The sequence below is a fragment of the Lygodium microphyllum genome, chromosome 14 (genome assembly GCF_053477565.2).
Source record: "Lygodium microphyllum isolate KBCC chromosome 14, Lygodium_microphyllum_v1.1.10, whole genome shotgun sequence".
Taxonomy (NCBI): domain Eukaryota; kingdom Viridiplantae; phylum Streptophyta; class Polypodiopsida; order Schizaeales; family Lygodiaceae; genus Lygodium; species Lygodium microphyllum.
This window is the reverse complement of record NC_141148.1, coordinates 58,485,974-58,504,522: the sequence shown is the minus strand read 5'-3', so window position 1 is coordinate 58,504,522 and position 18,549 is coordinate 58,485,974. Positions and strand designations below refer to the sequence as shown.

Sequence of the window (18,549 nt, the reverse complement as noted above, 5' to 3'; positions counted from 1 at the left end):
AGTGATTGTGTTTGTGCATGCATCATGTGTACGTGTTTGATGTGTCCATAAGACATGCATTGCATGTAATGCATGGATTGGGCTATCTGTTTGTAACATACGTTTGAGCACTCTTAGGTGGAGGGATCGATGACTGTTTCAACAACACGGAAGACTCGAGATCCATATATCATCATAAAGGCACGTGATCTCATTAAGTTGCTCTCACGAAGTGTTCCCGCTCCCCAGGTTGGTCACTTTGACTCTCTGCATAGTTTATGAACAAGGTTGCCTGTAAAAGATTATCAAAGTATACTTATTTGTGCAGGCTTTGAAAATTTTGGATGATGAGATGCAATGTGACATCATCAAAATTGGAAATTTAGTGCGCAACAAGGTAGGCCACAAATTTACAGCTATGCATTGTACTAATAGATTGGTTTTTCTAAAAGTAGAACTATTATTTCTTCATGTTGTACCTACCTACACATTCAACTTCACCCAATTTTACAGCCTACATTTGTGAAAAGAAGACAGAGACTTTTAGGCTCGGATGGGGAAACCTTAAAGGTATTGATTTGAATCTGTCTGGGTTTTAGGAAGAAAGGTAATGGTACCTTCAGGGCCTTACTATTATATGCCTGTTGTTAATGTTGGCTTTGCAGACAATTGAGCTTTTGACTGGTTGCCGCATGCACATACAGGTAAGTGCTTCATAATTCTGATACATGATCAAAATGGTGGTCTTTTTGTGCACTTTGCAGGTTCTTCTTGAATTTCGTTAGTTTCTTTTAAACTTCCTAACCAACTTGGTGAAACTCTGTCCAACACTATTAGGCAAGAAGGTTTGAGTAGTTGCCTCAACATAATCGCAGTTAATTTTAAGAGTTTAAAAGAACCTTGTGTTTGTTCGAGGTCAGTGTACTTTCTGGAGTTTATAAGAGTAGGAATGGCTTTGTTCTGGATAAATTGTCTGCCTTAGTTCATAGAGTGCTGCAGAAGTTGTTAAGGCTGTTAATGTAAGGACAACTCAATGGAGGCATCAGAAGCATCCTCTTGGGCATCAGCAGATAACTTCTCTTATGCTCATTGGTACTATTGGCCTGATCTAGTGTCTCTCAATATTGGTGTGGAACATCATTCTATGGATCCCTAAGGAAGTAAAGTAACTGTAACTTTTATGTTGTTAGTTTTACTGTCTAAATGCCATTTCTATCTGGAAAACAATGGAAAATCTATGTTCTATCCTATTCTTACGTGTATTTAAACTCTTGTTTCCTTCTGATGATCAGTTTAAGATTGCATGGTTAGTTTTCTTTAATTTGCAACGTGCCCCCTTCCAGAATATGGAAACTTCAAGTTTTGTGTTGAGGAACATTGTTGGAGCATGTTTTCTATGTGATAAGTTTGGGCTTTTTGCAGAGTCAGAACCTAGTCACTCAGGACAGCATGTCTGTAGAAAAGGAATAATCCAATCAATCAGGAGAGCATATCTATATAAAAGGAAGAAGTTATATTTAGAGACATTAAGAACCTGTTCTGTTATATCAAGTTTGTGATTTTTTCACCACCACATAAGAAAAGTGCTCAAAAGAGGATATATGCAAGATGATAAAAAGAAGTAACAAGAAGGAAAGTCAAAAGGGAATATTTGCACAGCAAAGATGTGGGATAGACCTGTACAAGCCAATCCCTCATCCCATGAAGAGTCATTCATATAATGCCCAGGGTAAATGGGCAGAAGATACTGCATCTAAATGATGTGTAAGCATTTCAGGGGTAGATGCACAGTGCTCAGGATGGTTTTCCAGGAGTAGATGGATATGTTATAGTCATTTGGAGTAAGTCCTCAGGTCCAATATTGGGATGAGAGGACCTTCCCAACAGCCGGGTTATCAAATAATGAAGCACATCCCCAATCAAGTTTGATTATTCAAGGTTTTCTTTGCTGAGAGGCTGGTGAGGTAGCGGGGGATTATCAGGGAGAGGTTGCTAAAAAGCTCTAGGATGATTCAGAAAGAATGAGGGAGTGTAACAAGGCTTCCCTTCCTGTCGGGTCACACAAATTATGCGAATCCCTTCCCCCCCGTTGGTGGGGGGGCCTTTTGTTTGTATGAGACACATTCTCACTCTAGTTATTATTCAAGCTTTCTTGCTGCAAGGCAGGGGGCGATTATTAGGAGTATTGTAGTCTTGGCATGTTTGATGTGTGATCAAGCTAAGAGGAACAGAGTCCTGCGGTGGAGGCAGACTCTGTATATGGTTCTATGTCATGCACTCTGTGAGAGGCTACTGGAAAGCTCCAAAGTGATTCAGAGAGAATGACAGAGCATAACAAGGTGTCCCTTCCTATCAGCTCCCACAAATCATTGGTACTACATGCCATTCTTATGGCTCTTCTCCTCCCCCCTCTTTTTTGTTGAATGAGAAAGCTACCAATTAGATCGGCCATCCTGGAAGCACTTGTCTCCCCCTTTCCGTTGCATCCTTTCAGGGCAGTTTGTAGCTCCTGCGGGTATTTTAACTCAGAGAAGTTTATTTCTTCCTGAAAAAGTAAAATACTGATCTTGGAAGTACTTTGAATGAAATGGACTAGAGATTTCTATGTCCATATGATGGTGGAGAGAATATGAGGAGGAGAGATGCTTGTCTTAGGACACGGGATTTTGGCAGTTTCTCTCACTATAAACCTCTAGATTGGTTACTCAATCACGCCTTGAAATTGACTTCTCTTTGTTGTATCATTTTTGTTTTGGAAGTCCCTTATAAGGTTTTTTGTATTTTGCCTTGGAATGCTCTGTCTTGAGGATTTTGTTTCTGGAAGTCTCTTAAAAGGTTTTTTGTACTTTGCCTTGGGATGCTCTGTCCTAAGGAGATTTATTAATAGCTTCATCCTTTCCTCTAGGGGAAAAAAATTTAACCAATGTAGATTGTTCACTGACAGTTGGGAGTTTTAGACATCTTAATGGTAAAGTTGGTCCACAGCTGAGCAGTCTCTGAACAAATCGACAGGGAAGGAATGACATGTTGTTGTGTATGAAATCACTTGCTGCATTCTTTCCTGTGAATGGTTCTTTTGGAATCTGTTGGCAACTGTTGTGAAGCAGGTTTAAGTATTTCACAGCAGAAATTGTGGGATTTGCTTATCCAGGGTGACACATGTGCGCTGACTCATGCATGAGTCAGAAGGGAGTAATAGCTGGATGTAAGTTTACCATGGCCTAGCTATTTATGGTAGAAAGTTCAATCAGAGTAAATAGTTCACGGTTCAGTTAGATATACTTATGGAAGTTTTAGACACCTCTTAGCTGTAAGGTTGGTCCTTGGCTGGAACAGTCTGTAAAGAAATTGACCTGGAATGGATGCCTTGTGTGGTGTACAAAACTCACTTGCTTCTTTCATGAGAATGTGTTTTGTGGAAACAGTTGGCAATTGTTGTGTAACTGAATACGTTTTTAGAGTAGAAAATGTAAGTGTTCTCATCCAGGGAGAGGTATGTGCACTGACTCGTATATGAGTTACTTGATCTAAGTTTACCATGAAGATGGAGATGACTAGAATCAAAGTTTGAGGTGGCAAAGACATGTTGTCCTTGTTTGCCCTTGTCAATTGTGTTGTTTGGGATCATTCTGCCTTCTCAGCTTGGACTGGACCACTGTTGTTAACAGGACAAATTGAATCTGTGATGATGATGTGCAGGGAAACACTGTTGCTGCTATGGGTTCTTTCAAAGGTCTGAAACTAGTACGCCGCATTGTGGAGGATTGCATCACAAACACACTTCACCCAATTTATCATATTAAGGCAATTTTACTTTGCGTGTCTTGATTAACAATGCATTCAAAACTCACATCTTGCTAGTTGAGCTGTAGCAGGGTACAGGAGTCACTGACCTCTCTATGTGCCTTTTGTTTAATACTAAAGAAGCTCTGGTTTATCTGATGTGGTAGATCCTAATGATGAGAAGAGAACTGGAGAAAGACGCTGTTTTATCAAAAGAAAATTGGGACCGCTTTCTTCCAAAATTTAAGAAGTGAGTAAACTAGTCCTAATGCTCCTTTCTCCATCTGAGTTGCATGTTTGGAAAAGGAAAGAAACTGCAAATTTTAAGACTGAGTGATGGCCAATCTCTGAAAATTATTGATACTATTCTGCAGGAAAAATGTGAAGAGGAAGAAGGCTGAAAAGAAGGAGAAGAAGCCCTATACACCATTTCCACCACCTCAGCAGCCAAGCAAGGTGAAGTGTCACATGATTCTGGCAGTTTCACATCCATATGCAGTGTACACAGTAGGATTTTGGTTTTGATTTTACTGCTGATGCTAACAACAATAGTTCCTTAGAGCTTAAATTACTCCTTTTGGGGTGTAACATCTACTGTTTGTGCGAAAGATATCAGACAGCATACAGAGTACCTGAATGCAATCCCTTTGTGCTTCTTAAGTAAATAGGCTATAGCATATCTGAAGTATTCCTATGGACATGTATTTCTCATAAACTGTGAACATTGATACTTGCATGCCGTGAGATCAAGTTGGCTTAATTATCTGCATAGTGAGCCAGTTGGGGGAATGCTAGGATTGGGATTTACCTATTTCGCCCTATAACTTGCATAGTCCTTGTCAAAGAAAGGACATGCACAGAATGCTTGGGAGGTGTCTACAATATTGCATACATAGATTTAGCAGTATACTGGTAAATGAAGGAGAGTGGCATCTCGAGTACTTATGTTTAGTTTACTTTATGTAGAATTGAATATTAATTCTCTTACTGAGACTAATGGATCTGATGGGATAGGTGGACTTGCAACTGGAAAGTGGGGAATATTTCTTAAGTGCAGAGAAAAAGGCTGCCAAAAAGTGGCAGGAAAAGAAAGAGAAGCAAGTTGAAAAGGCCATGAGCAACAAAAGAAAACGGGATGCTGCCTTCATTCCTCCTAAGGTATCATTATTTTGTATAGTTCCACAGTTGGAATCATGAACGTGCATAGCATGTCTTTACAACTGTCAATTGTAAAAGCCGGATGTATGCTTGTGGTTTGGAGCTTGTTTGCACAGAGATTTACATATCTCCAGGTGTGCTAGTATCAGATATTTTGCACCATTTTAGCCAAGATGATTTTTTGCTATGAGCTCTTTTGTCAAACCTTACAAGGCTTGGCATTCTATAGTAGGACATCAGGCATATTGCTTAGGGCTTGTTTATGCAATGCAATTATGATGATATATGTATAGTGCACAAGTCTTGTTATATGTACACAAATTTGAACTAAGATTAACTGAATTTCAGTATCTCTAAACTCAGCTGGTTTTTTGCTCAGGAGTCTAAGCTCTCTATGAAGGATGCAACAACTTCAGAAAGGGTACCTGGGAAAATAAGCACAAAGGATGCCACTGCCATAGCACTCAAGCTGAAGGTTACTCTGCATACCTGCTTCTTGTTAAATTATTTATGCAATTCTAGTACTAATGGTTGGTGCAAGTGGTTCTCTTTCTACAGCCAGCTTTGGAATCTAAAGATTGCTCAATGATTTAGGGTCATGTTTTCCTAATGATGCTCTCCAAGGGTTCTCATATAATTCTTGTTCAAAGGAATTTCATGAACCTCTTATTTAATCTGCACAAACAGGCTTAAGTTTTAACACCACCACCAAAATCCCCCCACACCCACTGACCTAAAAAAATTCAAGTTAGAACACTTCAGCAATACTGTACAAAAATTCGGAATATGAAAAAGAGGAACCTCAAGGGAGGTGTCTAATACAAGGCTAATAAAATATCCTTTCTAGCAGCAAGACCATATGAAAAGAGCCAGACTACCAAGAATGTGAGAGGGCCCCTCTTGTTCATGCGCTCCGACTGACTGTGTAATCTCTTCTATCTGAGTAAAGATATGCTCTGCTCTGTTTTGTAGCCCCACTACATCTCGCTGCTAAGATGTGCCAAGCAATAATGCTGCCAATGATCTCCCATCTTTAGTAGTGTCTTTGTAAGTGTCCCTATGCTTAACGAATAGAATAGTTGATTATTTTGTGGTTACATGTCTTAAGAAAATGGAAGAACAAGCACTCCAGGCTGAATATGACAATTATTCAGAAATCAATTATAGCCATGGAGACACAACAACATGTACTTTTGAGGATGAGTAGTTGGAGATTGACCAGGGGATCAAGAGGTGCATGACTAATTTGGGTCCCTCCTTTGTTAGGTCAGTAGCTTTGAATAATGGAGGCTTGCCAGCTACCTCTGTCTTGGTGGCAAAGGGTGAACATCTAGCCGTAATGGGCTTTTGCACTTACCTAATGTAGAAAGTTGTGAAGTTTTTTATTCTCATTAAGATGGGCATTTAGGTTACTCTGTTGTTCTAGCTTTAACAAATCTCAATTTTTCTTTGATCTGCATTTGATTGTTTAGTCCTTCACCAACTTGTATTCTGGGCATTTCTTCTGCTGTTTGACATGCGGCATTTATGTCCCATCCATGGCCTATTTATTGTGCTCTCTCTCCTCTTGCTGTTGTATTGTGAAACACGCTGCATCTTGTTGGAGAGAGGGAGATTAAGAGTGCTTAGTGGTTGGCACAGCCCATGTGGTGTGTATTCACTCGCATGCTTTGGTAAATGGATTCTATTGCCCAATTCCTTCGAGTTCATGTGTTCTTGTCTTTCTATTCATTCCATTGTCTATACAAAGTTGCTTTCCTTTTCTGCCATTGCCTTTCTCTTTCTCACATGGTATCAGACAAACAAACACCTTCTTCTTGGAGCAGTTTGTGTCTGGTGTGACTGCTTATATGGGTTTGTTCCATGCTGGTTGACTGCTCCAGAGACTGAGCAACGTTGCGTTTTGCTGCTGGTTGATTTCCTGTGGTCCTCACGAATCATTTCCTGGCTGGGTGACATCTTTCAGCTGCTGATCAACTTTCTTTCTACCCTGCTGCCTACCCTGTATTTTGATCAGTAACACCTGTGCTTTGATCTTCTGCACTTTCGTTTGTGATCCAGCTGCAGTGGTTTTGGTGCTTCTAGCAGATGTCAACCTGATTGACTCTCATCTAATCCACGTTTTTATGCTGGTGGTAACTTTGACCTGATTTACACTCAGGGGAAGGTTCATGTGTGTCAGTTGTTGTGCCTAACACCACCAGACTCACTTCACTTTATGTTCCTATCTCTTGCTTTATCTTGAATTGTTGAAGAACTTGAGATTGTGGGCTTATTAACCAATAAGTGACCTAAGTACTCTCTCAAAACCCTTAAATAGCTTCTTTCTTCATTTCATCAATCAATGGCTCCTCCTTGTTGTAACATTGATGCAAGCTTAGAGGCCATGATTGTCTAACTTGGGGTGATAAAAGCTTGGTTCGTGCAGAAGTGACTTAAGTATATTGTTTCAGGCTCTAGGTCTTGTCCTTGACCCTCTCCTCTTCCTTTTGATTGGGATGAAATCAACTGAGGATGCAGTCCTGGGCTGGGACACATATTATACCAAAGCATTGTCACTGCTTTAATGCATTTCAAAGGAAGTCCTATGGCAGTGACCTCCTATGAGACGTCTTCCAATGTGTGGCCAAAACTCCATTTTACATCTGAGGCTTCATCGAGCATGTGGGCTGTTGTTACCCTGCACTACCAGTTGGATACCATTCGGTTTGAGTTTACTGATATGATTCAATCATTCATCCTTCAAGTAATGCAGATCCAGGATCAACTTCGTAAAATGCAGATAGCCCTATCCAAAACCCATTTGGTGGGGACCATTCTCTACAAACTGCCTCAAGAGTATGATGATTAGGCGAATGCCTTATGAGTTTAGACATTCACCAGTCCAAGAAAATTTCAACACGTGACTAATGTTATTGGAGCATGAATATGCATGGAGGTTATAAGGGAGGCTACCAACTCATTCTGGCGGCATTCGCGAGTGAGCTTCGGTTGCTTCAAAGAGGGTTAACACGAAGAAGAAGAAGGGCTAATGCTACTTCCATGGAAAGTGTCACAGGGATGTGTTGTTGTGGCATTATTAAGTTATGCACATGTGAAGTGCAAGAGAGTTAAGTCATGGTGGTGGTCTAAGTAACCCAAGTTAATAGTGGGTGACTTTGGCAAAACTTGTGTAAAGTTATGTTGGACAGGTACTTGTGGGTGCTTGGTGTTAGTTTGGGTCTAAGCCATTGATTGGGCCGTTAAAGTGCCCAGTGTTGACATTGGGACTAGGCATTAATTAATTAATTAATGCTAGTTCTAGGTCAATTAATGTTTGGAACAACTTAATGTTACATGGGGGTTAGCACATTAAATGTGAATGGACATGAGGTAGTTCTTGGACACTAACAAATGAATAATTAATTATTTGTCAAAAGGTAAATTCTGAAAATTAATTAATTATTGCTAGAAATTGCATATTGAAGGTTGTTAAGTGGCAATCTCTCCCATGCAAGTTGGAGGAGGCAGTGCTCTGGGCCTCTTGCTTTGCTGAACTTGAAAAGCCTGATCTAAAATCGGCTCTAGCCCAAATGCCTCATGGTAAAGTGCAACAACTGAGGGTGGTCTGCCAAGTTACCCTCTTCCATCTATTTGGCATCCATCGGTGAGCAGTTCTGAAACTTCACCAAGTATGTACTGGAAACTTTATCTCTAATCTTCCTTTCTTTTTGTGCCAAAATCTGCTTTGGCACCAGGATCTCATCCATCTCCTAAACCTTTGGCTAAATTTTAGTAGGTGTATTGTGTGGCACATCACCCGCAAAAGGTTGTAACAAGCTCACATGAAAATCATTATGCATTTGCCAATGTGGAGGCAATTTCAGTCTATATGCCACATCGCTAATTTTTTCCAACACTTGGAAGGGTCCATAATAATGAATATTCAGCTTTGGATACAACTGTTCTCTTCCTTTCATGTTTTTCAGCCTCGCCTTTTCAAGACACAACAATACCTAGTCACCTGTTGCAAACTCTAATGCACATCTATGGGGATTAACTACTTTTTTTTGCTTCTCTTGTGACCTCTAAAGTGCATGCTTGACCTTTTGATAGGCAATATCCATGCTTTCCACATATCTATTAGCCTCAAAAATCGTGTTCTTTGTATGCAAGATTGGTGGAACTTTCTTTTCACCCTCGAGGATCCCAAAAGGAGCCTTGCCAGTGTAACTATGCATTGCATTATTCTAGTAAACTCAACCAAGGAAAAGTACTATTTCTACTGCGCCTTATTGTTATGTCCTTGGATATCCGGATGGGTGCTAGTAGCATTGGCCATAGTTGTCATGAAGTGACTTAGTGTAAACACATCAAGGACACTTTGGGGTTAGGGTAGTTGAGTCCTATTTATAGGACTCTAGGCGATATTGTGCACATAACTGGGTGATCACCACTCTTGGACTCTTGACCCGTTGGTTGATGTACATCCGTACACCAGGATGGTGTGTGGTGGTGATATGGGACTCCAACCCTTGAGATGTGGTTGTGACCTAGACTGTTACTAGCTCCAAGGCTCAAGAGTGAGCTTGTTTGGCTCTATGGTTGGGAGATGAGTTTGATGTCTAGTTTCTTTTATTATGGATATGCCTTGTGTCGTGTCTTGCATGTAGGTTGGATCGTAGGGGGATGTTTCATTGGTGTACTAAGGACACTTTGGGGTTAGGGTAGCACAGTCCTATTTATAGGACTCCAGGTCCTATTGTGTACACTATTGTGTGATCACCACTGTTGGACTCTTGGCATGTTGACCGATGTATGTGTCCATTGGGATGGTGTGGGCTGGTGGTATGGGATGTTAACCCTTGGAAGGTGGTTATGACTCGGAGTATTGCTGGCTCGTAGGCTCGGAGGTGAGTCCATTTAGCTCTATGGTTGGGAGGTGAGTCTCATGTCTAGTCCCTTTTAGTGTGGATATGGCTTGGGTCAAGTCTCGTGTGTAGGTTGGATGTGATAGGGATGCTTTACCTATGGTCCGAAACATAGCATCTCAGAAGATCCTAGATTGTTGAATTTGCCTATTTGGAATAACCATATGTATGCGGATGGAAGGATGAAGAAAATTTCAGCATGGTATCCATAATCTCAAACAACTTCTTTCAAAACAATTTGGTCATTTGTGCATCTCGATCGCTCATGATTGACTCAAGCATTCCATAGTACTTAAAGATATGTTGCATAAACAATCGTGCCATTTGATCAACCTTAATCTTCTTTCATATAGGAATGAAATGAGTTTGCTTACTGAACTTGCAAATAATAGTCCCAATCCCATCATTCCTTGTAGGAGTCCTTGGAAGATTAAAAAATATAGCAATGCTATTACCAAGGACTATCAAGTATAGGCAAATGATGCAACAAGCTCAGAACCTTTTGCCTATTACACTTGACCTTCTGACACACAATGCATGTGAACAAACTGCTCTACATCATGTCTCATCGTTGGCCAATAGAAAAAGTGCTCCAGTGTCTTTACCATAGTCAATGCCTCCATGTTGTGCATATGGGAAGCATTACTCTTGATCATCACTTTTAGCTTTAATTGCTTTGTGACGCATGATTGCCCATATATAATGAGAATTCCTTCTTTAAGCACAAAGTGCTCATGTATTTGACCATTGTAAAGCTGATCATACACATTGACAAAATTAGAATCAGTAGCATATTGATCTTTCATGGCATCCAACTCAGTGTTATAAACCATGGTAAGTGTTGAAATGTGAGGCTTTCTAGATAGTGCATCAGCCACTACATTCTTTTTGGCATCAATATGCACAATCTGAAAGTGAAACATAGAGGAAGTTCGTCCATCTCATATGCTTCTTAGGTAACTTTGTCTGAGTAAGAAAGTAATGCAATGTCTGAAGTTTTGTTTGCATAGTGAAATCATCCCTCAAAAGATAGTGTTTTCATGTAGAAAGTGCATGAATTATAGCAAGTAATTCCTTCGCATAAACCTGCAAATTCTTTTGAGCCCCATGGAGAATCGGATTCTCATAGGCCACAACATGACTATCCTGTGTTAGAATAATCCCTATGTTGTTACCACATGCATCGCATCGTACTACAAATGACTTCTTGAGATTAGGCAACACAAGCATTGGATCTGAAGCTATCTTTTCTTTCAGGTTTTCAAATGTGGAAATTTCCATTGTTGTCCATTTGAAAGACATTTTCTTCTTTTGCAAAGCATGAGGTGGAGATACGATTTTAGTGAAGTTGTGAATGTACTATTTGTAATAAAAACATAAGCCCAAGAAACTATGGATCTCAGGTACATTTTGCAAGTGTGGCCACGATTGTATTGCCTCAATCTTTCCAGAATCCATACACACCAATTAGTTGATACAATATGCCCAAAAACGTGGATTTCATGAAAAAGAACTCTATTTTCTTATAATTTATCACTAGCCAATGCTTGTGTTCTCATTCTTTGAATGCACTATTACATCATCAAAGAATGTGTCCATAAAAGCTCTTGCACTATCACATCATAAAAAAATGTGATAGTGCATTCAAAGATTATTGGAACTGAAAAAACAATGTTGTGTGAAGGTGTGGCTTCCACATTCAGTCTCCTTTGAATGCACTATCACATCATCAAAGAATGTGTCTATAAACGCTCTATGTGGTCTAAATGGTCTACCAATTATCCAATTGAACGCAGCAAGAGCATTCTTCAGCCCAAACGGCATATGACAAGGAACTTGTAAAGTCCAAAAGATGTGAAAGTTGTCTTTGCTACATCCTTTGGCCTTACATGTATCTGATGGTATCCACTTTTCAAATCGATATGGTTGAAAATGGTTGACCCTTGCAATCTACCCATGATATCATTAATCCTAGAAATTGGAAACGAATTCTTGATCACAATCTTATTCAATGCACAGTAGTCAATGCACATATGCCATGAACTATCCTTCTTTTGCACCAAAAGCATTGGTGAATAGTAAGGAGATGAGTTGGGTGAGTTAGCTTCTTTCTCAATAGCTCATTTACTTGGCTCATAATCTCCTCCTGTTGTTGACCCTTGCAATCTATCCATGATATCATTGATGCTAGAAATCGGAAACCAATTCTTCATCGTAGTCTTATCCAATGCACATGCCATGAAGCATCCTTTTGCACCAAAAGCATTGGTGAACAGTAAGGAGATGAGTTGGGCTGAGTCAGCCCCTTTCTCAACAGCTCATTTACTTGGCTCATAATCTCCTCTTGTTGGGCTGCGCTCACCATGTATGGTGGCTTATTAGGAGTGCTATTGCTAGGGATCAAATCTATGGCATTATGCTTCAGCCTCTTAGGTGGTAGTTGTCTCAGAAGTGAATGAGAAAAGCTAGTGTGTTTCATCTTCTTTCTTCCCCATTTTGAGCAGCTAGTATGTTTTAATCGTGTTCATACATTACATGTTTTCTCAATGCAAACCCTAGCATATCTTCCCATTATTTCACTTGTGAAGTAGTGGCTTGGAGATTGGGAGACTTGAGAGTATCGTATTGGTTGGATGAGAACAAATTTGTATTGAGGAATCCCAATGCCATGAAGGCCGTGATTGAGGCAAGTTGCAATCAAGTGAAGAATTAAGGGTGACTACCTGAACTGATAGGTATTGAGGTAGAGAACATGAAAAATAACCAATTTTTGGAGGAAAAAAAGGGGGGGCAGAGCCCCTCCTTTTTTATTGCAAAAAAATCAACTGATGCAAAAGAAAGATATGGAAAATCACCATGTTTGTGGCAAAAATTAGGTGTAGCAAAAGAAAGATATGGAAAATCACCATGTTTGTGGCAAAAAGGGGGGGTAGAGCCCCCCCATTGTCTCCGTCCGCACGGACAATGGGGGAGATGATGATGTTTTTCTTTGGGGGGAGGGGGGTTGCACTGTGAGTCCTCGAGTGGAGGTGGACTAACTACTATCATAGGAGATGTGTTGCTCCTTTACTTTTCTGAGAGGATTTTCTTCGAAGGGGAGGGAGAATTGCTGGGATGTGTTGTTGCCTCTTGGGCCATATCTCTAAGATCTTTGGATGCTCTCTTTTCTTGCCTCCCTACTTGCTGCTCTTATTTGTGAATCCCCAATCTCTACCTCTTCCTTTTTGTTGCTTCCTCTCTCTTGTCCAAAAATTGAGGTCTACCACCTCCATTTCGGAAAGAGTTGTGAATGTGCGACGTCTCAGGGCAAGCCATTGCAAGATGAGCCATTATTTCACATGAGAAGCATTGGCTTGGGAAACTCAAGTATTGTATTGGTTGGATGAGAACTCCCTGTGTATTGAAGGAATCCCAATGCTGTGATCAAGGGAACCAAGTGAAGAAGAATTAAGGGTGATGACCCTTACTGACAGGTATTGAGGGGTGCCCGAGGTTTTTTTTTTTTTTGGGGGGGGATGGGTCGGGGGGTGCTGCACTGGAGTCCCTGGGTGGAGCTGGACCAGGTATTTGTCTTGGGAGTTGCGTTTGCTTCTTTGCTTTGCTGAGAGGGTCTTCTCCAAAGGTGAGGAAAAACTGGAGGGAGAAGGATAGAGGTGGCAGATAGAAGCTGGAAAAGAGCTTTGAGAGTGAAGGATGGAGCTGCTGTGGCTGATGATGAATCTGATGGGAAGAAGGTGGATGCTGCAGGTTAGTCAGGGAGCTGACATGCTGCTGTTATGCAGGATGCAGGCAAGAAAGGAAGGGGGAGAGTCAGGAAAGGGAAGTTGATGATAGAGCAAGCTGCCAGAAAAGGGGAAAGGGTTGGGGGGGTGTGCAGAGGCTGAACTGGAGTCCTTGGGTGGTGGTGGACCAGTTACTGTCTTGGGAGTTGTTTTTGCTCCTTTGCTTTGCTGCGAGGGTCTTCTCCAAAGGCAAGGGAAAACTGAAGGTAGAAGAATAGAGGCGGTGGATAGAAGCTGGAAAAGGGCTTTGAGAGGGAAGGGGCACTGCAGCCTATGACAAATATGAGGGAAGAACAGGGAGGTTGCAGGTTAGGCAAGGAGCTGATGTGCTGCTGTTATGCAGCAAGCAGGCAAGAAAGGAAGAGGGAGAGGCAATGAAGGGAAGGGGACGATAGAGCAAGCTGCCAAGGGGAGGGAGGACGAGGAAGGCAAAGGGCTGGAAAGGCGTTTGGAGCAGATGAGTGTGCAGTACAAAGTAACATGGGATGACCATTTTCTAGCTTCCTGTCCCAGTCCCATCCTGTCCTCATACCATCCCAGGTCTGTCCCCATGTTAGATCCCCTGCTTATGGTAACAGCGGATGGCAAATCTCGCCCCTGTTCCCATTCCTGTCCCAAAAACCCATCCCATGCTACTATGGTGCAGTGAGCAGCAGGTGGCTAGAAGCAGGGTGGGATGTGAAAGCGCGAAAGAAGTGTGCAGGTGGTAGGGAGGGCAGGGAGGCTGGGAGCAGCACAATGGTCACAAGGAAAGCACTAGAGGATGGGGTAAGCAGGAGACTGAAGATTGGGTAGGTGGAGATGTGGATCACTGCCAAGCAAGGGGGTGGAGTTCAGCTACCCCCGTCAGAATGTTTTTGCTTGCTTCAAAGTTTTGTACATCCTCTTGTCCAAGCATCAATAAGATAACAGTAGTTCAAAATGTTCCTATATGCCTTTAGGCTCTTTGGATCTGTATAATGTTGTTTCTGTGTTAGTTCAGTATCCAGTTGCTAATATGACAGGTGTTTAACATCCAACATGATGCACACTGCTCAATGTGAGTTAGAGCACTAACTATCCCACTTTTAGGGCATGTTTAACTAAGTTTACCCCCCCCCCCCCCCATTTAAAGAAAACTGGTATTTCGAACTTGGAAACTTACTGAAGCACCTACATATTCTCCTAGAAAGTAGGGGATAAGCAAAGCATCATTGTATCTAGATAGTCTCAGTATTCATGTTTCACACACCTCTAGTTTCATTTCGATTCTCTCCCAACTCTCTAGTTCTGTGTTCTTATGGTCTGTCTTTATTTCCCAAACATGTAAGTCATCCATAGGTTCTTTGCAATATTCATAACTATATCAAAATGTGTGTTACAGGACAAAGTCAAGGCTATGGAACAGAAAGCAAGTAGTGAGCCAGACATACATTCATATTTGGCTGCCAATAAAAAAAAGCAGAAGCCTGATAGATAAAGGTCAGATTTATATGATTGCAATTTGATTTGTCATTGTGAATGACAAGCTTACATGGCGGAATTGGCTACATGAAAGTACAGTCCAAGCAAATGTGTGCATGACTTGGCAAGTATCTTATTTTTATGTCCAGTGCTGTGCCCTCTACATGCTCACTGGCCCTTAAAAAACAAACTTTCATGTTCTGAGGCCACTAACAATGTGCTCTGTTAAGCACTCACACTGTGGTCCATGCTGGTGGACCCTCCTCTGTAACAATACGTATATAAAGCTTTTTTGAGTGCGTACGATCATGCTAATCTGCCTTTTCAGAGAGCAGTTGTGTGAGATAGAGCATGCACGTGCACTACCGAATATGCATCTTTGACATTGATTCTTATTTTTGAAGATGAGACGGCTTGCTCGTGTTCATCTTTGGAACGAGTTTGTAATCATGATAGTGGGTTTCCTTCTTTGATGGAGAGAGCTATAACAAGATACAGTTAATTTTGTTTAGATCCCCTTGGTGTTCTTGATTAGTTTTTAGTGCATGGCTAGGGATAATACCAGCAGACAAGCCCCACCAAAGAATGTACACACGCACTCTTGTTTTTGTGCAACTGGCAACCAATCGGATTGTTTCTTGAAGGTTTCTCCCAATCCTTGTATTTGCATATTAACTGGAAATAAAATTTGACAACAGGAAGATACCTTTTACCCACATTTGGACCAAATGAGATGTAAATGGCAAGATGTGTGTTAATTTTACATTGATTGAAATGGAAACACTTTTTAGGGGTTATTTTCTATTACAATATTTTTCGTCGAGCAAGTGCTAATTGTTTAAGATTGGAGTGTAGCTGACATTGTCTCTTTTGAAACGTGTGTGTTGACTTGCTTGCAGTTTACGCGATTGAGTCAATTCTGATAAGTCAATTGTTTACAGTCAAAAACCATTGTTTTAACTAGGGTATGAATAACATAGCACGAATGCATGTGACAAAGGTTCCAAGGCTCATTCCTCTAGTGGTGTCTACATACTCCTAATTTTATTATGTTTTCACTAGTGTGATTATAAGCTTAATGGTCGATGGCAAGCCATTGTTGGGCATTACACCTTTGAGTGGAGATGAAGCACTATTCATTGGCTTCACATAAATGAGGGAGCTTTGGTGGGATCCTTCATCCTTTTGATTGATACAATGATAGTTGTGATCTCTCTTTTAGATGCAATAATGCATGCCCATTTGTATATGCAAAACAAGCTTGCCTTTGGGCTATAGAGGTGTCCTCTACATCAATATCAACCACAATGGGCACCCTCACCTCCTCTCCTCTAACATATGCTATGCATATATAGCTTCTTCTTTGTCTTCTACTTTGTTCTCCACCAACATTTGCTATAGTAGGCTCCTTTGAGAATCTGTTGTACTTTGCTCCATGGCCTAGTCTCTGACAATTCTTGCAAGGATACTTCAAGAAGCAAGACTATGACTTTTGATAGTCTTCTTGCAATGCTTGCATGGGTTTGGCTTCCTTAATTTGATTGCATAGGCTAGCTCTACTTCATCTTTGATTGGTTCTTCAACATTGGAAAGTTGGGTCTTTAGGCTTTTCATTTTGCTCGCTATAGTAGTAATAGATTCTTCATCTTTCATTTTTAAGTCATAAATATCAATTATAAGGTTGGTAGTGGAATGTTTACCTTTGGTTCTAAATGTAGTCTCAAATGTAGGCCAAGCTTCAAGTGTAGTCTTGGCCCCATCCACATGATGGTCAAGTTTATTTACAAGTCTAGCTACAATGATTCCTAGCACTTGTTCATGTTTCTCCTTTTGCTTGAGTCTTAGTTGAGCTCCTTAAGGTGGATTTGTAGACCTTGTGGTGACTCTAGAAGAGCTTGATGTAGCTCTTGATACAATTGATTGTTGACGCATGTTCTTTCTTCTTGTAGTAGAAACACTCTCCTTGAAATTTTTTCTTACCATCCTTATTCTTTTTGTTACCACCATCATTTTTGGTGAGGGAACCACCTTTGTCTTTTGCTTGGGAGAAAATGCAACATCTCCACAGCTACTTTCTTCTCGGGTTTTCAGCCTCAACTCCTCCTTTAATAGTGCACAAAACTCCTTGGAAGTCAAAGCTTGAGGTCTCACTTGAGCGTTAAGGGCAGTTACGAGTCCATCAAACTTTGGTGGATAGATTCAAAGACAACTTCTTGCTAGCTCCTCACTAGTCTTTTATGTGTGTGCTAACCATTTGGTCACACAAATTCTTGATTTGAGTGATGAATGGTCAAATTGTCTCTCCTTTAGATAAAACTTGTTGGTATTTAAATCCATGATGAAGCTTGGGTAAAACCAATGAGTGGAAAAGTTTTAGAAAATACTTTTGAAGAAGTTCTTATCCATTGGAAACCATCAAGAAGTGCGAGAAATGAGAGAAAATAAACTTTTGTGAAGCTTCGGTTATGGTTGCCATTGGATAGTGTATGTAGGTATGATCTACCAAAATGTGCTTAAAAGAATATTATCTTTGTTTTATCATCCGTCTACATGCACATTCATGCGAGAGCAAAGACACGATGCCAATATGTGCTACATGTAAGCTGATGTTTGCGCAAGTTTTCATAGCTCAAAATTACATTGGTGTAGACTTCAAGCATGTCACACCAAGATGACATATTGGGTCTCTTTTGGGTCAAGGAAAGTCATGAATCCATGTTGCTGCATATTTTTTTAAATGATGGTTTTAGGCTTTAGCATGTATTCTCACTAATTAGTCAAGGATCCATGTTATTCCATCATTTTTTAAAGGACAATTATAGCACATATTGTCATTACTCCATCTTTGTGCATCATGTTTTATGAGAGTTTGTCTATTTGCGTTGAGAGAGAGAGAGAGAGAGAGAGAGAGAGAGAGAGAGAGAGAGAGAGAGAGAGAGAGAGAGAGAGAGAGAGAGAGAGAGAGAGGAAATGAAATGATATATTAACATCTACAAAAGGCCAAAATGACTTGTGAGACCATGAGTTGGAATCATTTGTATGACGATTTAACTGTCTGAAAATAATAGTAAACAAAAATATCGTAAACAATACAAGAAAGCTAAAAGCTATAAGTAAGGAGAACTCTAGTTGACAAATAAAGTAGCTGATACAATCTCATGGATGTGTAGGGGGACTTGCTTGCATTGGCTCGGGCAATAACCTCATGTATTTGCGTATGGAATTGCTATGGATGCTTGTGTTGAGTTCTCGGGTGGATGTTTGGATTAGCCAAGCTAGATGGCTTGATCAATCAATACTCCACATGCATATGTAGAACTTAGGCTGTGACTATGCTGAAACCTCTTTTGTCTCCCTCCTAAGTCTTATAAATAAAGAGCTATAGTTGATACAATCTTATGGAGGTGTAGGGGGCCTGGTTGGGTAATAATCTTATGTATGAAAGTGCCATCGACACCTATGTCAAGGTCTAGGTTGTCTAGATTGGCCAAGAT

General features: G+C 40.7%; 1 protein-coding gene across 1 annotated transcript in view; it reads left to right on the top strand.

Moving 5' to 3' along the window:
• Positions 1-15,566, top strand: part of LOC148025628 (RNA-binding KH domain-containing protein) — a 34,778-nt gene extending 19,212 nt beyond the window's left edge. The window contains exons 3-12 of the mRNA XM_087692841.1: positions 118-228; positions 308-376; positions 493-549; positions 645-683; positions 3,679-3,783; positions 3,930-4,012; positions 4,137-4,218; positions 4,777-4,920; positions 5,300-5,395; positions 14,976-15,566. Of these exons, the coding sequence (XP_087548967.1) occupies positions 118-228; positions 308-376; positions 493-549; positions 645-683; positions 3,679-3,783; positions 3,930-4,012; positions 4,137-4,218; positions 4,777-4,920; positions 5,300-5,395; positions 14,976-15,071 (882 nt within the window). The 3' untranslated portion in view covers positions 15,072-15,566. The remainder of the gene's footprint in view (positions 1-117; positions 229-307; positions 377-492; positions 550-644; positions 684-3,678; positions 3,784-3,929; positions 4,013-4,136; positions 4,219-4,776; positions 4,921-5,299; positions 5,396-14,975) is intronic.
• The last annotated feature ends 2,983 nt before the right edge of the window (positions 15,567-18,549 follow it).